Consider the following 19,571-nt stretch of genomic DNA (forward strand, 5'->3'; position numbering starts at 1 on the left):
CTCCTACATTTGTTGTCACATCACTTCTCCACGATTCCTAGGCTGGCGGTGGATTCTGTGCCCGGGAGAAGGGCTGGGGGGACGCTGCCTGCTGGTGCAAAAATAACCCCCGAAGACGCGAGCCCGGTACTCGGCAGGAGCTCTGCAGCCTGTGGATGCCCGCTGGGCCGCTGGCTGTCCCCCGGGAGCCCCGCCGGGGCTGGGTCCGCTCCCCCGCCTCACGCCGGGCGGCGGGAGCAAGCCGACGCCGACTTTGGGAGTTCCTTTCTGCCTTGTATGGAGGGCTGCTCCGGGCCCGTCTCCGCCCGACTGCTCTGACGCCCAGCCCTCCTGCTGCCCACCCCCAGCCACCTCCCTCTGACTTGCCCGGAGAAGCCAGACGGAGCCTCTCGCTGCCACAAGTCTCTCCGCCTGCCATTCCCCCATTCCTGCATCCACCCCCACCCCCTCCCCAGCGCCGTCACCCCTCCTCCGCCCCCGCCCCCGCCTCCGCCTTCTCCCCAGCAATCAGGAGAATAAATCAGGCAGGAAACCGAGAGCGAGAGAGATAGCGAGAGCGCGCGAGCGCCGGCGGACTCGCCCAGGTCTGTTTCCAAAGTCGCCCTTGATGGCGGCGGAGGCGCGGCAGCCGCGGCGCGGAGCAGCAGACGCGCGCTAGTGGGTCCGCCCGCCGCCGCCCCTTCCCCCGCGCGGGGTTCGCCCCTGCCGCCCCCAGCGCCTGTCCGCGCTCCGGCCCCGGGCGCGCCAGCCTTCCGGACGCCCGCGGTCCGGGCGGACTGTGCTCCTGGTCCTCCGCCCGCGGTTTCCAGCACCGCTCCTTCCCCCGGCCGGGGAGGGAGGCGGGATTGATCTTCGATCGCGAAGATGGCTGCTGGCTGCCTGCTGGCCTTGACTCTGACACTTTTCCAATCTTGGCTGATCGGCCCTTCGTCGGAGGAGCCGTTCCCTTCGGCCGTCACGTAAGTCGCCGGGCCGGGAGTGCGGGCCGAGGGGTGCGGCGGGAGCTGGGCGCGGGGACCTTTCCCGACCAGCGGGGCTTTTCAGCCCGTGGGGGTGGGGAGCGAGCCGGGCTCGGATCTGGAGAGGCCGGGGTGGGAGGTGCGCGCGGCTCGCCGCCGGAATGCGCGCCGAACCGGCGTCTCGGGCGCCTCGGTGGGGCCGGGCTGTCCCGGGAACCGTCTGCCGCCGACGACTCGCGGCGCCTCCGCCCAGCTCTGCAAGGATTCCCTACACTGAAAGAGTTTAGCTGTGCTGGGGCGAAAAAAGTTTCCAGCCAGATACCCGCTGTCATCAGACTCAGTCCGGTAACAAGTTGCGTTTGGGTGGGTGTTTTACAAATAGGTAATTTCTGGCTTGCTAGGGCAGCGTGGACTCTTCCCTCACTTGGCCCTGGGGGATGCTCTCCCGCTGCTCTGGTACCCAAACTCGTTTAGGTCCCAAATTACTGGGCGCACTTGACAGTCATTCTCCTCCGAAGAGTGCTCACCCAACGCAGCTGAGAGTGCTGTCCACCTGGGGGTCTCGCAGGTCCTGGGACCACACCATCCAGCCTCCTCATCCTGCATTTGAAGCATCTAAGTGCCGGTAGACAAGCTTTTCCTGTTCTTAAAATGAATAGAACCTATTCTTTGAGGGAGGGATGATCGTCTCCAGAGTCTCCTGCAATTTTCTCTTATTTTTAACATTTCTAAAATAACTTAAAAAATTCTCTGCTGCTCTGGAAATAGAGCGCTTAAAGGTAACTGTATAGTCACACGGCAGGAAGGGAATGAAAAATAATTCTCTTCTCTTGGGTTTGAAAAAAGAAGCAAAGTCAGTAGCTCATAAAAATATATACACGTTTTAAAATGCGCTGAATAGCCTATGGGGCAGGTTGGGAAAGCATTTATTTTGGTTCTTAAAGGTACTTTAAAGCTTCTAAGAGTAGGTGATCTTAAATGGATGAGTCACTTTAATGCATTTTACATAACAAAAACAAAGCCCAAGGTAGCCTTCCCGGTATTTATGCTGTTGGGAATTATTTGCTCTCCTTTGTTGGCTGAGTGCTGAATCCTGGAGTTTTTGGTGGATGCTAACAGTGAATCTTTACCAGTCGAAACCCTGCAGCTCTTATTTAAGATGCAGCTTAAAGTATTTATTACATTAGGTGCCGGTGCAAGAATCTGAAGGATGCCCATTCTAACCCGGAGAAGGGGAGTGTCTAATATTTTTCGTCACTGATTTACAGTCACGTCCCTTTTTAGATAATCTTCCATAAAAATGATTGCAGATCCTTTTTGTTATGAAGCGAAAGGGAAAATACCATCTGTAGGTCTTAGTTTAATTGGCAGGAAGTTCCAAGCGGATATTTTGAAATATATAGAGTAAGAATTACTTTAAAGATGCTTCAGAATAATTCACTCTTAGTAGGCAATTACACTTTTAGTGATTTACTTTTTTATTCTTTTTGTAGCTTGGCCTATAAAGCTAGAACTCAAGTGACTCCCTTGCGTTTGTGTCAAATGAAGAAGTGGCTCTTTAAAAAGGAATCAGTGTGTTCAGTTTACATGCTTTTAACATGTTGTTTTTTTAACTGACAATTTATCAATATTTGTTTCATTCGGAGGGAATACACCATCACCCCATTGGGGAAAACGATGGCTTTTTAAAGTGCAACAAAATACAACCTTCTATTCCTGAACATCCCATTGTAAAATATTAATGAACAAATCCTTATTTTTGAGAAGGGTCTCTACAAAAAATGTTTTCCTAAAATTAAAATAATTCAATGTTTACTGTCAGAAATTCACTGGAGACCAGAAAGAAAATAATTGGTGAAAAAAGGAATTAGGAAACCACAATTTCTTTTCTTTTCTTTGAAAGGATTTGAAATTTATTTTTTAACAAAGGAAATTGAAGACATTTTCAAATAGTGAAACGTTAATTGTTTCGTGTAATAAGCACTTAATAAAAGACCTTGTAGAGCTAAGTCAGTCTCCTGTAGGTAATATTAACACTATTTTTGTAAGGCTTCTGCATCTTCAGTAATTCATTTGAAAAGTTAAAATACCATCTTCTAAGGACAGGAGAAATGATAGTTGACATTTGTCCTTCATGGTAGATTTCTGAATAAACTTGATGAAATTTAAAAAGGTACAGTATTAATTTCATCAAGGTGTGCCATTTGCTTTTCTTCCAAGAAAACAATTCATACGGAGTGCTTACCATGATAAATCTCAAATGGTTGGGAAACAATTCAAGTTTATAAAAACTCAGTACAAAGATTAGAGTATCACTAAAGGCAAATTATTACAGTCCTATTTCTAAATTTGTCTAGAAATCATTAATAAATTCTTTTGTTTTTTGACAATTTTACTTTTCCCAGAAAAAGTGGTATAAATAGTTTTTGAGTAGTTTAAGAGGAGAAACATGCCATTGAGACAGTATAAAATTAATTGTGCACTCAGTGGGTGGGACTTGAGTTAGAATTACTAATACAAACTTTTAATTTTTTTAGCTAGTGTTTACAATAATATTAAAGGCTTAAGTTTTATTATAATAAAAAAAGAAATAGTGTATCATTCTAAATACCTTCTTTATTTTTTATGCTTTAGCATATATTGTCATGCAGCATATTCTTCTTGATTAAAGTACAGTAAATGTGATTAAAGTTATAGTTCTAACACCTAACCCTGAAATAATGAAGTGTTGTTTTTGTTTTTTTTTTAACACTACCAAGAAAGGAATTTTGATGCAATTTTTTTTTGCTGTTAGGTTTTTCTTCTGGAAATGATTGTCTCAGTAAAGTGGGAATCATAAATATGCCATATGGTAGCAACCATCTAATGTATATTGGTTTATATATAAATGGAAAACACATCATTTTTATGTTATAGTACGCACATGTTATATTGGTAGTTTAAGATATAGTTTTCAAAGAGGGAGTTCTTGCTTGTTCTAGAAATAATTTCTTGGCACATAATCGAAAACACTTCTAATTAAAAACTCTGGATAATATGTATTTGGCCAGTATTGTAATGCTAATTTAAATCTGTTGCTCTTTATTTTAGAATCTATTTACAAATCCATATTTAAAGAAAAACACTGTAGTGTAACTACTGTTAATGTTAAACTTTTATCTCAGTCCTATCAAAATGCCAATCAGCCAAGAATAATTGGCTGAGAGCCCATTGGTATATGGGGATTTTAATATAAACTAATAAAAACTTTTAATATAAACTGTGTAATAGAATAAATATATTAAAATACATAATTAGATAATATATATAAACTGTAATAAAATAAATACATTAAAAAGAATTATAGCTATCTACAGGAAAAAATATATCTCATGAGAGAATAGTACTTTGGGGTTTAAATACTTGAGATGTAAATATTTTTTTCTGTTATTTGACAAATATATATTTAAAGACTATGGAAAATAAATTTTTTATTTGTGTCATAACAGTGGAATGCATATCTTTTTCATGTGTTAGAAGTGACATAATTATTTTCATGTGAGCTTAACAGTTTCTGTTCACGTACTACATGCACAAGGAAATGTGCCCTAAGATGAGATATGAGATAAAATATTAAGTGTAAATTAAAACCTAAAAACATTGAACATTAATAAATCCCTTTCTCAGATCTTTAATTTGTTCTCATAAGTTTAATCGTAAGGTAACATTTATTATTCCACAGGTGTACGTTTAAAATATGCAACAATACATATATTTTTCAGGTAGGTAGTAGCATGATGTTAAGTTTCTTAATGTTTATATTTGGGTATATGTGTAGCTATTTGGATTGGCATTTGAATGAGCATTAGGCAGAATGTAATGTATATAGTCTAAAGAATTCTTTTGAAAGGTACATGAATCTAAGGTTATTATGGCTTACAAAGAAGGAGATAAAATGTACCTTTATTATTTTGTATAGCTTTCACTATTTGATTTTAACTTAATAAATGTATATAAAATTAGAATCTATAGCACGTTGTTCATTGTGAAAATAGAAACTTTACCACTCTTTTTCTTCAGAGAAACCTGACTACACAGATACTTTTCTGTTTTTTGTCCAACATTGATAAAAAATAACCTAATGAAATACTCTTCATTTTTGGATTTACACCTGGTAAGGTTTTGCAAAAATATAAAAAAGACATGCAAATTGTGTATTCAAATTTACTATTTACTTTTAGAAGTATATATAAGAAATAGCAATGCATTTAGGAACTTTTAAAATAACTTAAAATCTTGTACCCATAACAAATTATTATTAAATTGATATGTTTTCTGGAGTACAATTATATAGAACACATACACAGAAATTTCTTTTCCGTATTTGTTAATAGAGATACAGATTTCCAAGAAAGCAATCTGTTCTTCTCAATTCACATCTTGTTTTCTAGTGTCTGTCTTCAAACGATTTATAACCTTAAAATGGAGACTTAAATGGTTAAAATAAAATATCTTAGGGAAATCACCTGATTTGTTTATTTCCTTCATTATCTTGCAGGCATAGACATAATCAGAGTTCTAAGGTAAATCATACTCAGAAGTTTGAAAAAAAATCAGAATTTGTTTCATTATTTCTAAAAAGTAACATCTAGTTGTTACTGATGTGTCAGCCTTCCATCATTTGTAATAAAAGAGCTGTTTGTTGTCGTATTTCAAAAAAGCATTTAAGCTGCTTATGGTGGGTTAGGAACTCTGTTCTGTTACCTCCAGTCCGCATTTGCGGACTTGGCTTGGAGTGTGCATCAGACGCTGTGTCCCACAGTGTCAGCCACTTTGTCTTTTCATGGACTATGTTTAGTACCACAGATGTTCCCAAGCCTTTCATATGGTTGCTTTCCAGTAAACTTGGAACTGTATGGAGATGGTTGACCATGTAGCTTACCCGTGATTTATTTGTGTGTGTGTGGGGGGGGTGGGGGGGCACAAAATCATGAAACTCGTTGTGTCATATTTACAGATTTGAAAAAAAAAGGCAATTGACTTTAATGTCAACTGAACTAAAAATGGTGTAGTACTTTGTGAAAACTACGATTTTTACCTTTCGCGTGAGGGTTCAAAATATCAACATAGCATAATCAAGATAATTTGTCTACTTTATATTATAGCATTTTGTTTATTAGGGAATATTTCTGTGTGTGTGCACATATTACATACATACAAATGTGAGTGCGCACACATGTATTTTTTTAACCTTCGTCAAGTGGTTTGCTGGGGTAGAAAAGCGTCACTAGGGCAATTTTATTAACAAGTTTCTGCCAACCCACAACTGTTTTTAGGGACTGAATCTTTTTCAGAATATTTTTATAACACTAGCATTTCAAAATAATTTGTCAAGAATCAAATGAGATATTGTATACAAAAACCAGGTTGTAATGCTCAGTTCCTGTAGAGACAAGTTATTAACATAATTGATGACTAACAAATGAAGTATGATTCTCAAGAAGCTGTTGTCGTCTTTTTAACAAAATAACTGGGAAAGAAGGTATTGCACTTGAAATGTTGGGCACCTATTAAAAGGCCGTTGCATACTGAGCCATTTTTATTTTTGCCATTTAGATGTGGGATACTTAGAAATGTGTACGAATTAAACCTTTGGTGTGACATGCTTTAGGAACAAAGGATAAGTGTGAACAGTTTTAAAAATGTTATTTGCAAAATATAAACTTTTAGATTTGTGTAATTTGTAGTCATTCAATATTATTGCTCCTTTAAAATTGCCATTTATACAGATTTTAAAGAGAAATAAACAAGGAAGAGGTTGACACTGTGGCCTTAACAAACTGGCACACTTTTACAGTTAATTTCAATAATGCAGAATCAGGTTGTTACATATGAAGCAATATTTAAAGTTCTCTTTGAATATGAATGCGGTATATTTCTGGCTAAATGTTATTTTAACATTTGCTTCTGCTGATTTTTTTTAACCATATGCTTCTGCTGGATTAAAAAAATAGAATACATTTTAAATCCTATATCATAAATGGAAGAACAACTTAAACTAGAAATGATGGCAATGGATAATAATGGTGTTGTCCATTTAAATGCTTCTGATTTGGGGATAATCTTACTGTCAATTTGAAATTCTTTTTTCCTGGGTAATTAAAAATTTATTATAGTTGTCTCCTGGCAAACTGAAAAAAAAGAAAAAAAAAAACTCCTGTATTCTTTTATTCAGATAATTAATTGCTGCTTCTCTGTCTCTTTCATACACCTACACATTTACTGTTAATCATAATTTATTATTATTTGCATATAACACCATATCAAATGGAGAGTTTTTGGTTTGTTCTCTCCCAAGTTACCCGTGATTAAACCTCTGGGCCTACTTCTGTGAATCTTCTTTGACTATTTCCGAGGACTTTCTCTTACTCTCAAATATTTCTCTCTATTGGAAAATTGTTGAGGGATTCTGATGCGCTCATAAATCTGTTATACATGATCAACACTTGTCAAACAGTCTAGACAATTGTTTCCTCTGACATTTGCCCACATACTGTGGGGGATAATTAGGGGAGAGAGGAGAAAGAGCTAATAAAATTGTTCTAAGGTGCCTACTGTCAGGCTATATAAAGGGATGGTTAGGCATTAATGATGTCTTATTTTGAGGGTTAAGGGAAGAATGGCTCAGTAAAATAAATGGGCTTAGGCACACTTAGAAAATCTGTCTTAGAAAAGCCATCAAAAGGTGTTGTGAAAATGCCATGAGAAATGACGCATGTGTCTGTGAGGCAGACAAAGGAGCTTTCTGATTTACATGGTGCAAATTTACGTTAAGGATGCTAAAGGGGGCGATTGGTTATTTTCTAATTTTCATTTTTTTGCCCATTTCCCAAGTGAGTGTGGTTATCCTAGAAATTATGTTGACCACATGTAATATTCATTTATAGAGGCCTAAATATTTATACTATGGACACGCACCTTAGATACAAAAGACAACGTAATTGTCTAGATCTCAAAAGATAGAAGCAATTAAACATTATCTTTTTAGGAAACCCATGGGAAAATGGTTAATTGGATAAGAAACATTAAAGTATAACACTTTAGTAAAAGCTTACTGATCATCAAAAAAAAAAAAAAAAAAGGAAATTCTAGGAGTCAATTTCTTCAATTCGATTATAAGAAGTGAAATAACTTTGCAGGTAGGTAGGCTTCTAGTTAGTACGTTGAAGACCTCTGACCTCTAAGTACATAGTACATGTTATATTCTAAAAATATTTCTAAGTTACTCTCTTTCTTAAACATCTCTTTCTTCAGATATTAACATCAAATGTAATTTAATGGTTAATGTAGTTATTAAGTGCCAATTATGTAGTGCACTGAACTATATACTGAGTATCCAAACTGAGGAAGGGAGTCCCCATTGAAGGCATTTACATTTCAATGCCCACTGTAAAGCTGTGGGATCTGTCAGAGCTTGAGCAAGGAGAAGCACCTAGCATGTTGAAGAAAGTCTGCTTTGTATTAGGCATAGGGCTTCTGGGTGGGAAGAGATGTTGTTGGGATGGGGCCATTGGTTTGAGTCCAGGTTATATGATGTTTGCATCAGGGCTCTATTTCTACCTCACCCGAGGTAGGGGATGGGCAGCGTTCACAGCAACGTGGAAGTTTATGGGATCCCAGCGCTACATTCACAAACAAAGTTGGTCTTCCTGCTGAGATTTGTTCGCATTACAAATAAAAGTAATATGTTTTGAATCACAGTTTGTAGGGCCATCTGGGTGGCTCGATAGGTTGGGCATCCGACTTCAGCCCAGGTCATGATCTCACCGCTTGTGAGTTCAAGCCCCGTGTTGGGCTCTGTGCTGACAGCTTGGAGCCTGGAGCTTGCTTGTATTCTGTGCCTCCCTCTCTCTGTGTCCCTCCCCTGCTTGCACTCTGTCTCTCTCTCTCTCTCCCTCTTTCAAAAATAAATAAAGATTAAAAGAAAAAAATTGAATCCCAGTTTGTAGATGACTATTTCAAGAGGGCTGATAGCTAAAGCAGAGTTGTCGAGAGCCCTTAGTAAACCACTGCAGCATTTCCAGAGTGAGAGATGCCCAGGGTCCACAAAAGATTAGTGGCAAGGGGACAGCAGAGCAGACATGAAACCTGATCGAGAAGTAAAATTTCAGGTGCTGTGGGATTTGGGGAATCGGGAAGAGCTAAGTCGGAGATCATTCTAAGATCTCTATTGGGTAGATCATGCTACAGTGAACTTTGTAGACTAGAGAACACGGGACGAATGATGGGGGTGAATGAAGGTAATCGTTTCACTGTTGGACATCCGTGTCTCTGTAGACTATTAAGTGATTAGAAATACGTATCTGTAGGGGCTTTGGATAAAATAAGAACAGTTCCAGTAGATATTGCAGACAGAAGCATGGTTTCAGTGCCTTGAGGAGTTGGTAGCAGATGAGAATATAACAGCAAGTGCAGATTATTCTTTCAAGGAATGGCATTGTGACAAAAGAGAGATATAGGCAGTTTAGAAAAGAAAGTTTAAGGGAGTTGGCATTCTTTTCTTTACAGTATTAGGAGTTTTATTAGGTCATTTGGGACTGTACATAGCAGAAACCCATAGGACTATGTTAGATCAAAAGAGGAAATGTTTTTCAATGGTAGTGGCTGGATGATTAATCATGGGAGTTAAGGTCAAGGATGTACCAACAACTGCCAAAAGGGGTGGGGCTGCCGTCAGGATCACCTCTCATTCCAGTCTCTGGTTTTCTTTAAGTCGTCATTGACAGAAAAGAGACAGTTTTTAGAAAAAGGCTCCTGGAGGGTGGGGAAGGTTGTAGACACAACCAAATAAGTGCTACCAGACCAGGAGGGTTGGGTTTATCAGAGGGAGAAGGCCAAATGGCGCAGACGAGAGATGAGAGAGGCCATGATTGATGCGTGAGTGTTCTGACAGAGGCAGGTGAGGAAGGGATCAAGAGGAAAAACAATGTCTTACAAAGTAACTTCTGAAATATGAAACAGCCTTGAGAATTAGAGCAGATGGTTGGAATATTGGATAGACACACTTTTAATTTGCTGGAGATGTTTTTAGAGAAGTGTTCCAAATTATAGATTCCATTCTCAAGAAGGAATGACATGATTCAGAAATGTAATACATACACATCAGTAATGTCCAAATTTTGAGATGCATCAACTAGTGTTTTTCTTTATTTGATAGTGACAAAACTCCAGTTCCCCACTAGAGTCCCTTGGGACACAGCAACTTTTGGCTCCCTTTTGTCTTTTTCTTCTACCTTGTTTTGGAGAGATTATGTTGAAAGTCTATGTGGTTTTGCGGTTTTAATATGTGCATTTGTTTACGGTAGAAAGATGACAGATATCAGTGAAAAGGGAAAAAAAGCAAATAGTTCTTTTGCCAATTTAGCATTATATATTTGTTACTTGGCATATTGGGGTGCGTTTACTGTCAGTGTCTAGTCTTAAGCATGGGGCAGAAATTTGAATTGCGGCAGATCGTTTTTGAGAAAACAAAATAATGAATGTGATAGGATAACAAAGCACTGACAGGATATTCCTGCAAAGCCTGTCCCTGGTCACCCCTTACAGAGGCATGTCATGTCTCCTGAAGGTCTGGAAATCACTGGGGCAGCTGCCATCACAGTGGTTCCCTGAGTTTCCAATATGACTGAATGAATGGAGAGGATCGCAGGTGCCACTGGATCTAAGAATCAGTCTTGATCTCGTTGGTCCCAGCTCGGTGTGGAAAAACCACTCTTGTGGTTTGTAACAAGAGATGAGAAGAATCAGATGAGAAGAATGGGCTATTTGTTTCCCTTTTGTGACTTTGCCCTTTTTTCTCTCCCATAGGTATTCACACGGTATTTAAGCTAATTTTGATGTCTCTTCCTGCAGAATGTCTGGACACTAATTACTGACAACTGTCTTGCAGTCATTGTAATATTGCTTCCTGATCATTGTGAGCTTCTTCCGTACGCCAAACACTGTAAAGTAACACTGCATGTTTTTTAAGCGATCCACCTTTCAAGCGAGTCCCTTAAGATAAGTATTAGTATCTTCCCTGTTTTGCAGATGAGGAAAGGGAAACGTAGAGTATGAAGAATGTTTCTGAATTTTCTTAGGAGCTAAAATTAGATCCCACCTGGCTTGATACAGCGTCTTACACTTACCTGCTGTAGTTTGCTGCCATTTTACGGCAGGAGCTTTGGTATGTTAGCATCCGCCCTGGTCCACTTGTGGATGGCTGCACATTCCAGCAGTGAGGTCCAGTGGAAAGAGGAGCCATTGTCAAGCAGAGCAAAACTAACTCTCAGTTTCAGTTTCTCCATCTACAGAACAAGGATAATATTAACTTAATCCTGAATCACAGTGTTATATTATGAGGATCAAAGGAGAGGATGCTTGGGGATCTCTGAAGGACTGTTTAATGGGCAGGCTTTATTATTTGTACCACATGTGATTTTTCTGCCGTCAAGAGATCATGAATTGATGACTAAGGTTTAGCGAGCTAGATTATTGTGCTAATATATCACTCGGGCCATTGGAAAAGCCTGAAATGAATGGGAAGAGGAATTGCTTAGCAGGCCTTAGAAATGTCTCTTCTTAAAACTTGTGTAGCCTTTAATCATAAACAGGAGATGAAAGGAGTAGAGGGAATGAAGTGTTCTGTCTCTGGGTCAAGGACACAACCTGTGTCCTAAAAGGGACCGTGAAGACAGCAGAACCATAGAGGATTTGATGTATTTTATCTTGACATTTCGGCCAGCACCTGTTGTATGAGAAGCGTGCCACAGGAGGTTGAATCTATTTTTAAAAGTCATCCCTTTGCTGATAACCTCTCATTTTCAAACAAAGATGTGAGTTTTCAGCTTCAAGACAGAATACTGGAAAGTTAATAAAACCGTGTGTCCTTAATGTTTATAGAAATGATTCCAGACATCCCTACAAATTGGGTGAGCACAGAATAGTAAAATCGAGACCAGTTGCATTTTTAGCAACCAACACAGAAGTCAGTTCAAATCTGCCAAGAGCATCCTGGAAAAGGCCAATTTTCATTTGACTCATTCAACTGATGATTAGTTGGACTCATTTAATGCCACCCCTTCCCTTTGCAGTATAAAGGGAGGTCAGCATATCACAAACTCTTATCTTGTGTGGTGAGATATTGAACACCTAAATAAAATTACTCCTGCCCATGTTTAATCGATTCCTGGAGGAAAGGGATGTTTTAGATGAAGCTAGGCGTTAATAACATGACTCATGAGTACAACTTGGTGATACCATTGAAGCAGCGTGCTTTCAAGCACCAGGAACCTGCCTCGTCATGGCAGTCATCTTGACATTTGCCACAGAAAGGAATGTGTAAAATTCTTATGATGTTTGTCACTTTAAAAATACCAAACCCTTCATTGCCTTGACATTATATTAGAATTGACTAAATATGCATCTGCGAAAATGTTAGGGGACAGACAAATGGGCCATGGAAGCCTCAGGAGGATGGGCACAATGGAGGGTGTGCAGATTGCTCTGAATTAAACATGTAGAAGGCTTGGTTGTCTCTCAAAACACCTGATTGTCCTGTTGATATAAATGTAGAAATCAGAATTAATTTTCATGAGGTAAAACTGTATTGTGCATGTGTAGCTCGGGGCCCAGGGGATTGATACATGGTGTTAGGTCTGCTGGTGAATAATTGTTTAAAATTTATATTAATACTCTATGGTAATAAATAAGCTTAGGGGAATGGTAACTCATCACAGAGCAAACCATGTATGGTAATTAGATGAGGTCATTCATCTCCTTAAATGATCAGATGTGACACAATCTGTCTGTGTGGTGTCTAAAAGCCAGCTGAGTCCCTGGGTGTAAATGACCATGACAGAGGGGTGATTTGAGGGTTGCAAGCCTTGGATTTGGTCCTACCCCTTCTGGGTTTTTCTATAAGTAAAGCAGAGTAGCCCCTGGGATTCCATTTTTATAATATGCAGAGGGATCTAAAACCTGAGACCAACATGCCACTCAAAATCTGTTTTTTTTTTTTCTTTTTTCTTTTTTCCCTGTTTTCTTCTGCATCCCCACCCTAATTGCAGGGAATGATATTTATATGGCATATATAAATATGATGCATATAACATTATATACGATGTTTATATTTATTATGTATGTAACAGTGTAAATATAAGATAATATGTAATATTACATATTTTATGCATTCTATGTAAGCATAAACATAAGTATGTAACATTAATATATGTGAACATTGTATATAATAGAAACATATGACTTATATGAAGTGGAAATAATAAAACAGTAGAATACACATAGGGATTCAGATGTGTTACATGCATGTAGAATATATATTTAGAAGACATTATAAAACCTGAAAATGCTTTGTAGTGTCCAGCAGTGCTATCATACATATGAAGGATTGCAAATTTCATTAGGAATAATTGGAACATCAAAATGGATGGGATGGGATATATACTTGCTGACTATAATTTTAATTTTTTGTTGGCTTTGAGTCCTGTGATCACACTTTTTTTCATCTTCCAACTCTCCCATCAAATCACCCCCAATGATTCCATATTGCACGACTGGCCTCCAAAAGTTGCTAGGAAGCGTTTGGTAGCCATTCAAGAAAAACCAGAACCAGACTAGTGTCTTCTGGAAGTTTCTAGAACTCCAGGTAGGCCTTTGGGTATGGTTGAAAGAATCAGTGTTTTGAGTCAGGTAATGTGAAGGTTAAACCCTGCCTCTGATAGAGCCCATGTAACCGTGGGAAGTTAATCTCCCTGAGTTGTAGTTTTGCCCTCTATAGAAGAGCAGTCACATTCCATACCTTGTAGGGGAGATTATGAGGCTTAAATGAGAGGCCATCAAGTCCTGGTATGTGTATGTCCCACTGAATTTGTTGAACAAAGGGTGGAGACTATTAGCTTCTCTCATTCTATTTACCATGAAACCAGTAGAAGCTGAGGTCTTTCTCCCAGTCTTAATCCACTCCTGGGGCTGTCTTTGGACTGTATTAGGAATTACTTAATTTTTCTAAATAGTCTCTATCTGTGCGCATGTTAAACAGATTAGAACATTGAGAGAAAGTCTTCTCTGGAACAGGCAATCAAAGGAGAGGACCAAGTAAAAAATGTAACACACCAGACCTTGTTCAGTGTTCTGAGCTTGGGTTTAAGGTTTTTTTTATGCTGTATGTCATGGTTATTGTCTGAAGTTGGGTTTACATCACTGGAGGAGATGCTCAGCTACATCAGCTGCCACTTGGGACCATACCGTCTCGACCAAATTAGAACAGATTCCTACTAAGACACTCAGGTCTCCTGTCTTTTAAATGGATTTGGGTGTTGGATTCATGCTAAGTATCATCAAGTACACATTCTTGTATGCCACTACCAAGTACTCAAAGCTGTAAAAAGTGCTCATCTGGGGTGTGGTTGCAGCCTTTCTAACCAGTCTTCTTCATCTGAACCATAGAACACAGATAACGATCTGGGAGACTATTTTTCAGTTCTCTCAAAAGTGGTCTGTAACTAGTACCATTCTAGAAGCATAGAGAAGTAACTTTTTTTTTTAATGTTTTTATTTATTTTTGAGACAGAGAGAGACAGAGCATGAGCAGAGGAGGGGCAGAGAGACAGGGAGACACAGAATCTGAAATGGGCTCCAGGCTCTGAGCTGTCAGCACAGAGCCCGACGCGGGGCTCGAACTCACAGACCGTGAGATCGTGACCTGAGCCGAAGTCGGACGCTTAACTGACTGAGCCACCCAGGCGCCCCTAGAGAAGTTACTTTTTAAAGAATGGATGCTTTTGAACATTAGGCTTAATGCTCTCATGGAACTTGCCTGGTTGGTTAAAATTGTGGGCTCTAAGCTCAGCTCTCCAGTTATTGCCGGGGTAACTTGAATGGTTGGTAAAACCTCATAAGGTTGTGAGAGTTAAGAATGTTAATTCAGGGTGCCTGGGTGGCTCAGTTGGTTAAGCATCCAACTCTTGGTTTCGCTCAGGTCATGATCTCACGGTTTTATGAGTTCAAGCCCTTCATCAGGCTCCCCACGCTGACAGTCTCCCTCTCTCTCTGCCCCTCCCCCACTCACGCTGTCTTTCTCAAAATAAATAAACTTAAAAGAATGTTAATTCATGTAAAGCAGTGGCACATAGAAAGTACCAAATAAATACGTGATTAGAAGCAGGAGAATTTTGTGGATCAGGTGACTTGGGTTCCTGTTTGTTTCCATCACAAACGATATGGGACCTGAAAGAATACATGGCTTTCGCACCTTCTAACATCTAGTTGCTCAGCACCCAACTGTTACCTAACGACGTGGTATTAGTGTGTCTGTTGAACATAAACTAGATCTTTCCTGGGACTTGAGTACTCCAGTGCCTGTGGATATGCTTTGGAAAAGGTCCCACCTCCTACCCTTTCTATTTCAGTTTCGTTTCTGTTAATCTTTCTGAAATCAAAAATGGTCAAGTTTGATGTTTTCTGCCCTTTTTAGTACTCTGTGCTACCCTTGAATTGCACTTAAGAAATGTATAATGAAGTCAGGGACGTAGCATTCTTATGTACAGAAGAATAATGTCCCGTTGTCACTTGATGCTTTTGCTTTGTGGAATAAATACTAGATGTTCTCTGTAGATAATATGTTTCTTGTAATTGTTGAAAGTTATCTGAAGCTGGCAACTCTAAAACTGTATCCACAATAATTGTGATACTATGTATAGCATAGAATGGTGCCTCACCTTTTTAAAAAAAATGTTTATTTGTTTTGAGAGAGTGAGAGAGAGAGTGAGTGTGATCAGGGGAGGGGCAGAGAGAGAGAGAGAGAGAGAGAGAGAATATCCCATGCAAGTTCTGTGCTGTCAGTGCAGAGCCCTACATGTGGCTGGAGCTCATGAACCGTGAGATCTTGACCTGAGCCGAAATGAGTCTGACACTTAACGAAATGAGCCATTCAGGCACCGTGTCCCCTCCACCCCTTTTTTTAAGACTAGCAATAAATACATCATATCTTACCGTGAGGGATAAATTAATACTATCCAGTGTTTTTAAAAAACAGTGTAAATCAATTATACTGCTTAAAATATCAATTCTAATTTTTCTTCTTTTTAAAAGTTTATTCATTTTGAGAGAGACAGAGAGAGTGGGGGAGGGGCAGAGAGAGAGAGACAGAGAGACAGAGAATCCCAAGCAAGCCCTGCGCTGTTAGCACAGAGCCCTCCGTGGGGCTCGAACTCATGAACTGAGAGATCATGGCCTGAGCCAAAACCAAAAGTCAGACGCTTAACCAACTGAGCCATCCGGGCTCCCCTCCATTCTAATTTTTCGAGAAGATTTTTATTAGAGCTTATCACACATCTTAAAGTTTAGAGATGCATGTGCAGAATCACATACGGTGTGGCTTTCCCTTGTGCCCAGTTGGCTTGCTTTCCTCCTAATGTAATTGTGTGATTAAATGAGAGAAATCAGGATATTCTTAAATTCTCGGCATTTATGCAAAGAAGATTGATTGAGTACTGTCTACCGATTTAAAGTACAGTGAATGAAAGCAATCTTCACAAAGGCATTTTATATGAAGATGGTAGATAACATGAGCCCCTTGTTTAGAATTTACTAGATTCATTTACTGACTTTAGTTTGGTATTTCTTTTTTTTTTAATTTTTTTTTTAACATTTATTTATTTTTGAGACAGAGAGAGACAGAGCATGAATGGGGGAGGGGCAGAGAGAGAGACACAGAATCAGAAGCAGGCTCCAGGCTCTGAGCCGTCAGCCCAGAGCCCGATGCGGGGCTCGAACCCACGGACCGCGAGATCATGACCTGAGCCGAAGTCGGACACTCAACCGACTGAGCCACCCAGGCGCCCCTAGTTTGGTATTTCTAATACTACATAATCTATTACCACAAACCCAGTGGTTTAAAACAGTGTATTTTTTTCTCATAGTTTCCATGGTGAGGAGTCTAGCTGTGGCTCGGGGCACCACAAGGCTGCAGTAGGTGTTGACTGGTCTGCTTTCCCTTCTTGGGCTCCTTTCTCTTACTCTTTTAAACTTATGTAGTTGTCCACACTTACTTTGTGGTTCTAGGAATACCTCCTCCCTCCTTCCATTTGTTCTCAGCTCCCAGAGACCACGCGCACATATCTTCCATGAGGACCCCGCAGGTCCTGAATAGGGTGGTTTACTTTTTCAAGGCCAGCGGGAAAATCTATTCAGAAAGGAGCCCAGTCTCTCTGAAGGACTTTGACCTGATTGAATACAACACCCATGCTCATCGCTCTTTTGATTAACTCAGAATCAAGTGGTTTGGGAGCTTACCTGCATCTACAGAACCCCTTTGCCTTTGCCATGGGACAACCTAGTAGTCATGGGAGTGACATCCCTTATTGATCGCATGCCCAACCCCCACTGCAGGAGCACAGATGATCTGTGGGAGCCGACAGAGAATCCTTTCTTCCACAAGTTTTACTATCAGACAGCCATCGTAAAAACACCAACAACCAGAAAATAGGATACTCGTTCTTCTCCAGCTGTAGATGTTCACCAACAGTGGAAATGCTGAGTCAGATGACCTATCGTCCTTTTGCTGCCAGGCACCCTGTGCTTTGCCACCTCTGTTCTGATCCATCCTGTAAGGAGACTAAATTCCAGTAGCTCACTAACAACTCATTACTGGTGTTAGCTGAACTTTTTACCCTCGACAAAGAAAAGGTTTCTCTCTGCTATGGTTTAAGCCGATTTACACAAAATCGTCAACAAATGTGCGGAAAAATTATAAGACAATTCTTTTGAAATATAAAGGCTTAAGTTATTTCCAAGTTAAGGTTTCTACTTCATGATATCTTAAATCTCCTAAAATTACTTGCATTTTCTGGCCTGTATAAACTAGGTGATTTTCTAAAATCCTAATGAGCATTTTTTTTAGGTTTTTATTTTTATTTATTTCGAGAGAGAGAGATAGAAAGCAAGCAGGGGAAGGACAGAGAGAGAGCGAGACAGAATCCCAATCGAGATGTGGGGTTCGAACTCAACAAACCGTGAGGTCATGACCTGAACTGAAATCAAGGGTTGGACACTTGACTGACTTAGGAACCCAGGCACCCCAGCATTTCTTTTTTAAATACATCTTGATACGGAAGAGTAGCGTTTCTAACTAATGCCCCAGTTATCAAGTATTAACGCAGAAATGTACATTTGTAACGGAAAGCATCCATAGAAAATTTCTCCTCTTCCGTGAACTGATTTAGGTGAATAGATATGTCTTCTCTTTTTAAAGAGAAGATGATCATAAGATGCTTCTTCACAATAACTAACTACTGGGTACTTGGTAAATTTAACTTTAAAAAGGGGCCCCTCTATTCTGCAAACAGGTGCTCTCTTGCTCTGCCCTCCCTATACCTGGTCATTTCAGTTTGGCAGTGCTGCTGATTGCCTGATTGGTTGAGGACTTCCCTTGTTATACCTGTAGCACTAATTAATTTGCTGACACCAGGGGATTCTGGCCAGAGTAATTGTCTAATGCGGTGCTTTTTGCACTACCTATGCAAAAGGAATAGAGGTTTTGGTTTTTTTTTTTCCTAAATTTCATGTCCATTGAAAACATGTATTTTGTAGAACACAATGAAAATCAGTGAATGGAAAAATGGAATTTAAAAAGATATGAATTTTGTTTTTAAATCATTAGGTTCAATAGTCATAACATTACTTTTTTAAACTGTTGCAAAAGTGTCTAAACACTCTTTCTATACTTTTCCTTGAGCTGATCTGCAGAGCACAATCTGAGGAACACTGGTTTAATTTGTTTAGCTATTTAAGGTAACTAAATTGCTGTTTTCAGTTTAAAAATGGCATTAAAATATAGATTTTCCCATTAAATTATTAAAAACAATTTTTTAAATGTTATTTATTTTGAGAGAGAGATAGAGTGTGAGCAGGAGAGGAGACAAGAGAAAGGATGGCCCAGAATCTGAAGCAGGCTCCAGGCTCTGAGCTGTCAGCACAGAGCCTGACGTGGGGCTCAAACCACGAACCCATGACCTGAGCTGAAGTTGGTCACTTAACCGACTGAGCCACCAGGCTCCCCTCGATGCAATCTCTTCTGAGTAAAATCTAGCACTATGCACTTAATTCTCAACAGTTGTCTCAAGCACTTTTATAGTTTTCCTGACCATTGAGATAAAGTTGTTTCCTAAAAAACAGAATTATATATTTTAAGAATCTCTCGAGGGGTCCTCATTCAATCCTTTTGTGGGTCACTTAAAACTAATTGAATTCAACAGCTCTTTTTATAAAGATGCTGCATCTCCCAACTAATAGGTAGGATAGCAAGCCAATAACAGTGCCAATATTGACAGTGCTAGACAAACTCTTGCTGTAACTCCCAGAGTAGCTATCCCTTCTAAGTGATTTTCGGGATAAGCTCTCTCTCTCTCTCTCTCTCTCTCTCTCTCTCTCTCTCTCTCACACACACACACACACACACACACACACACACACACAAATACCTTATTGGTAAATTCCCTTATAATTTCATGGATCTTACACTAAAATTTGTGGCTGTTTCTATGTAGTGTGAAAATTCCCTTCAAGAAAGAGAATGGG

At 39.8% G+C, this 19,571-nt stretch overlaps 1 protein-coding gene across 8 annotated transcripts in view; it reads left to right on the forward strand.

Moving 5' to 3' along the window:
- The first annotated feature begins 120 nt into the window (after positions 1–120).
- Positions 121–19,571, forward strand: part of CACNA2D1 (calcium voltage-gated channel auxiliary subunit alpha2delta 1) — a 494,087-nt gene continuing 474,636 nt past the window's right edge. For 2 of the 8 annotated variants that reach the window (XM_086696812.1, XM_086696817.1), the window contains exon 1: positions 125–959. In XM_086696812.1, the coding sequence (XP_086552938.1) occupies positions 865–959 (95 nt within the window). In that variant the 5' untranslated portion in view covers positions 125–864. Of the gene's footprint in view, positions 960–19,571 lie in introns of all 8 variants that reach the window. The other 6 variants (XM_086696814.1, XM_086696815.1, XM_086696818.1 and 3 more) reach the window with 4 other exon arrangements.

This window comes from Puma concolor, chromosome A2 (genome assembly GCF_028749965.1).
Source record: "Puma concolor isolate L17-30 chromosome A2, mPumCon1.1.hap2, whole genome shotgun sequence".
In the NCBI taxonomy this organism is placed as follows: domain Eukaryota; kingdom Metazoa; phylum Chordata; class Mammalia; order Carnivora; family Felidae; genus Puma; species Puma concolor.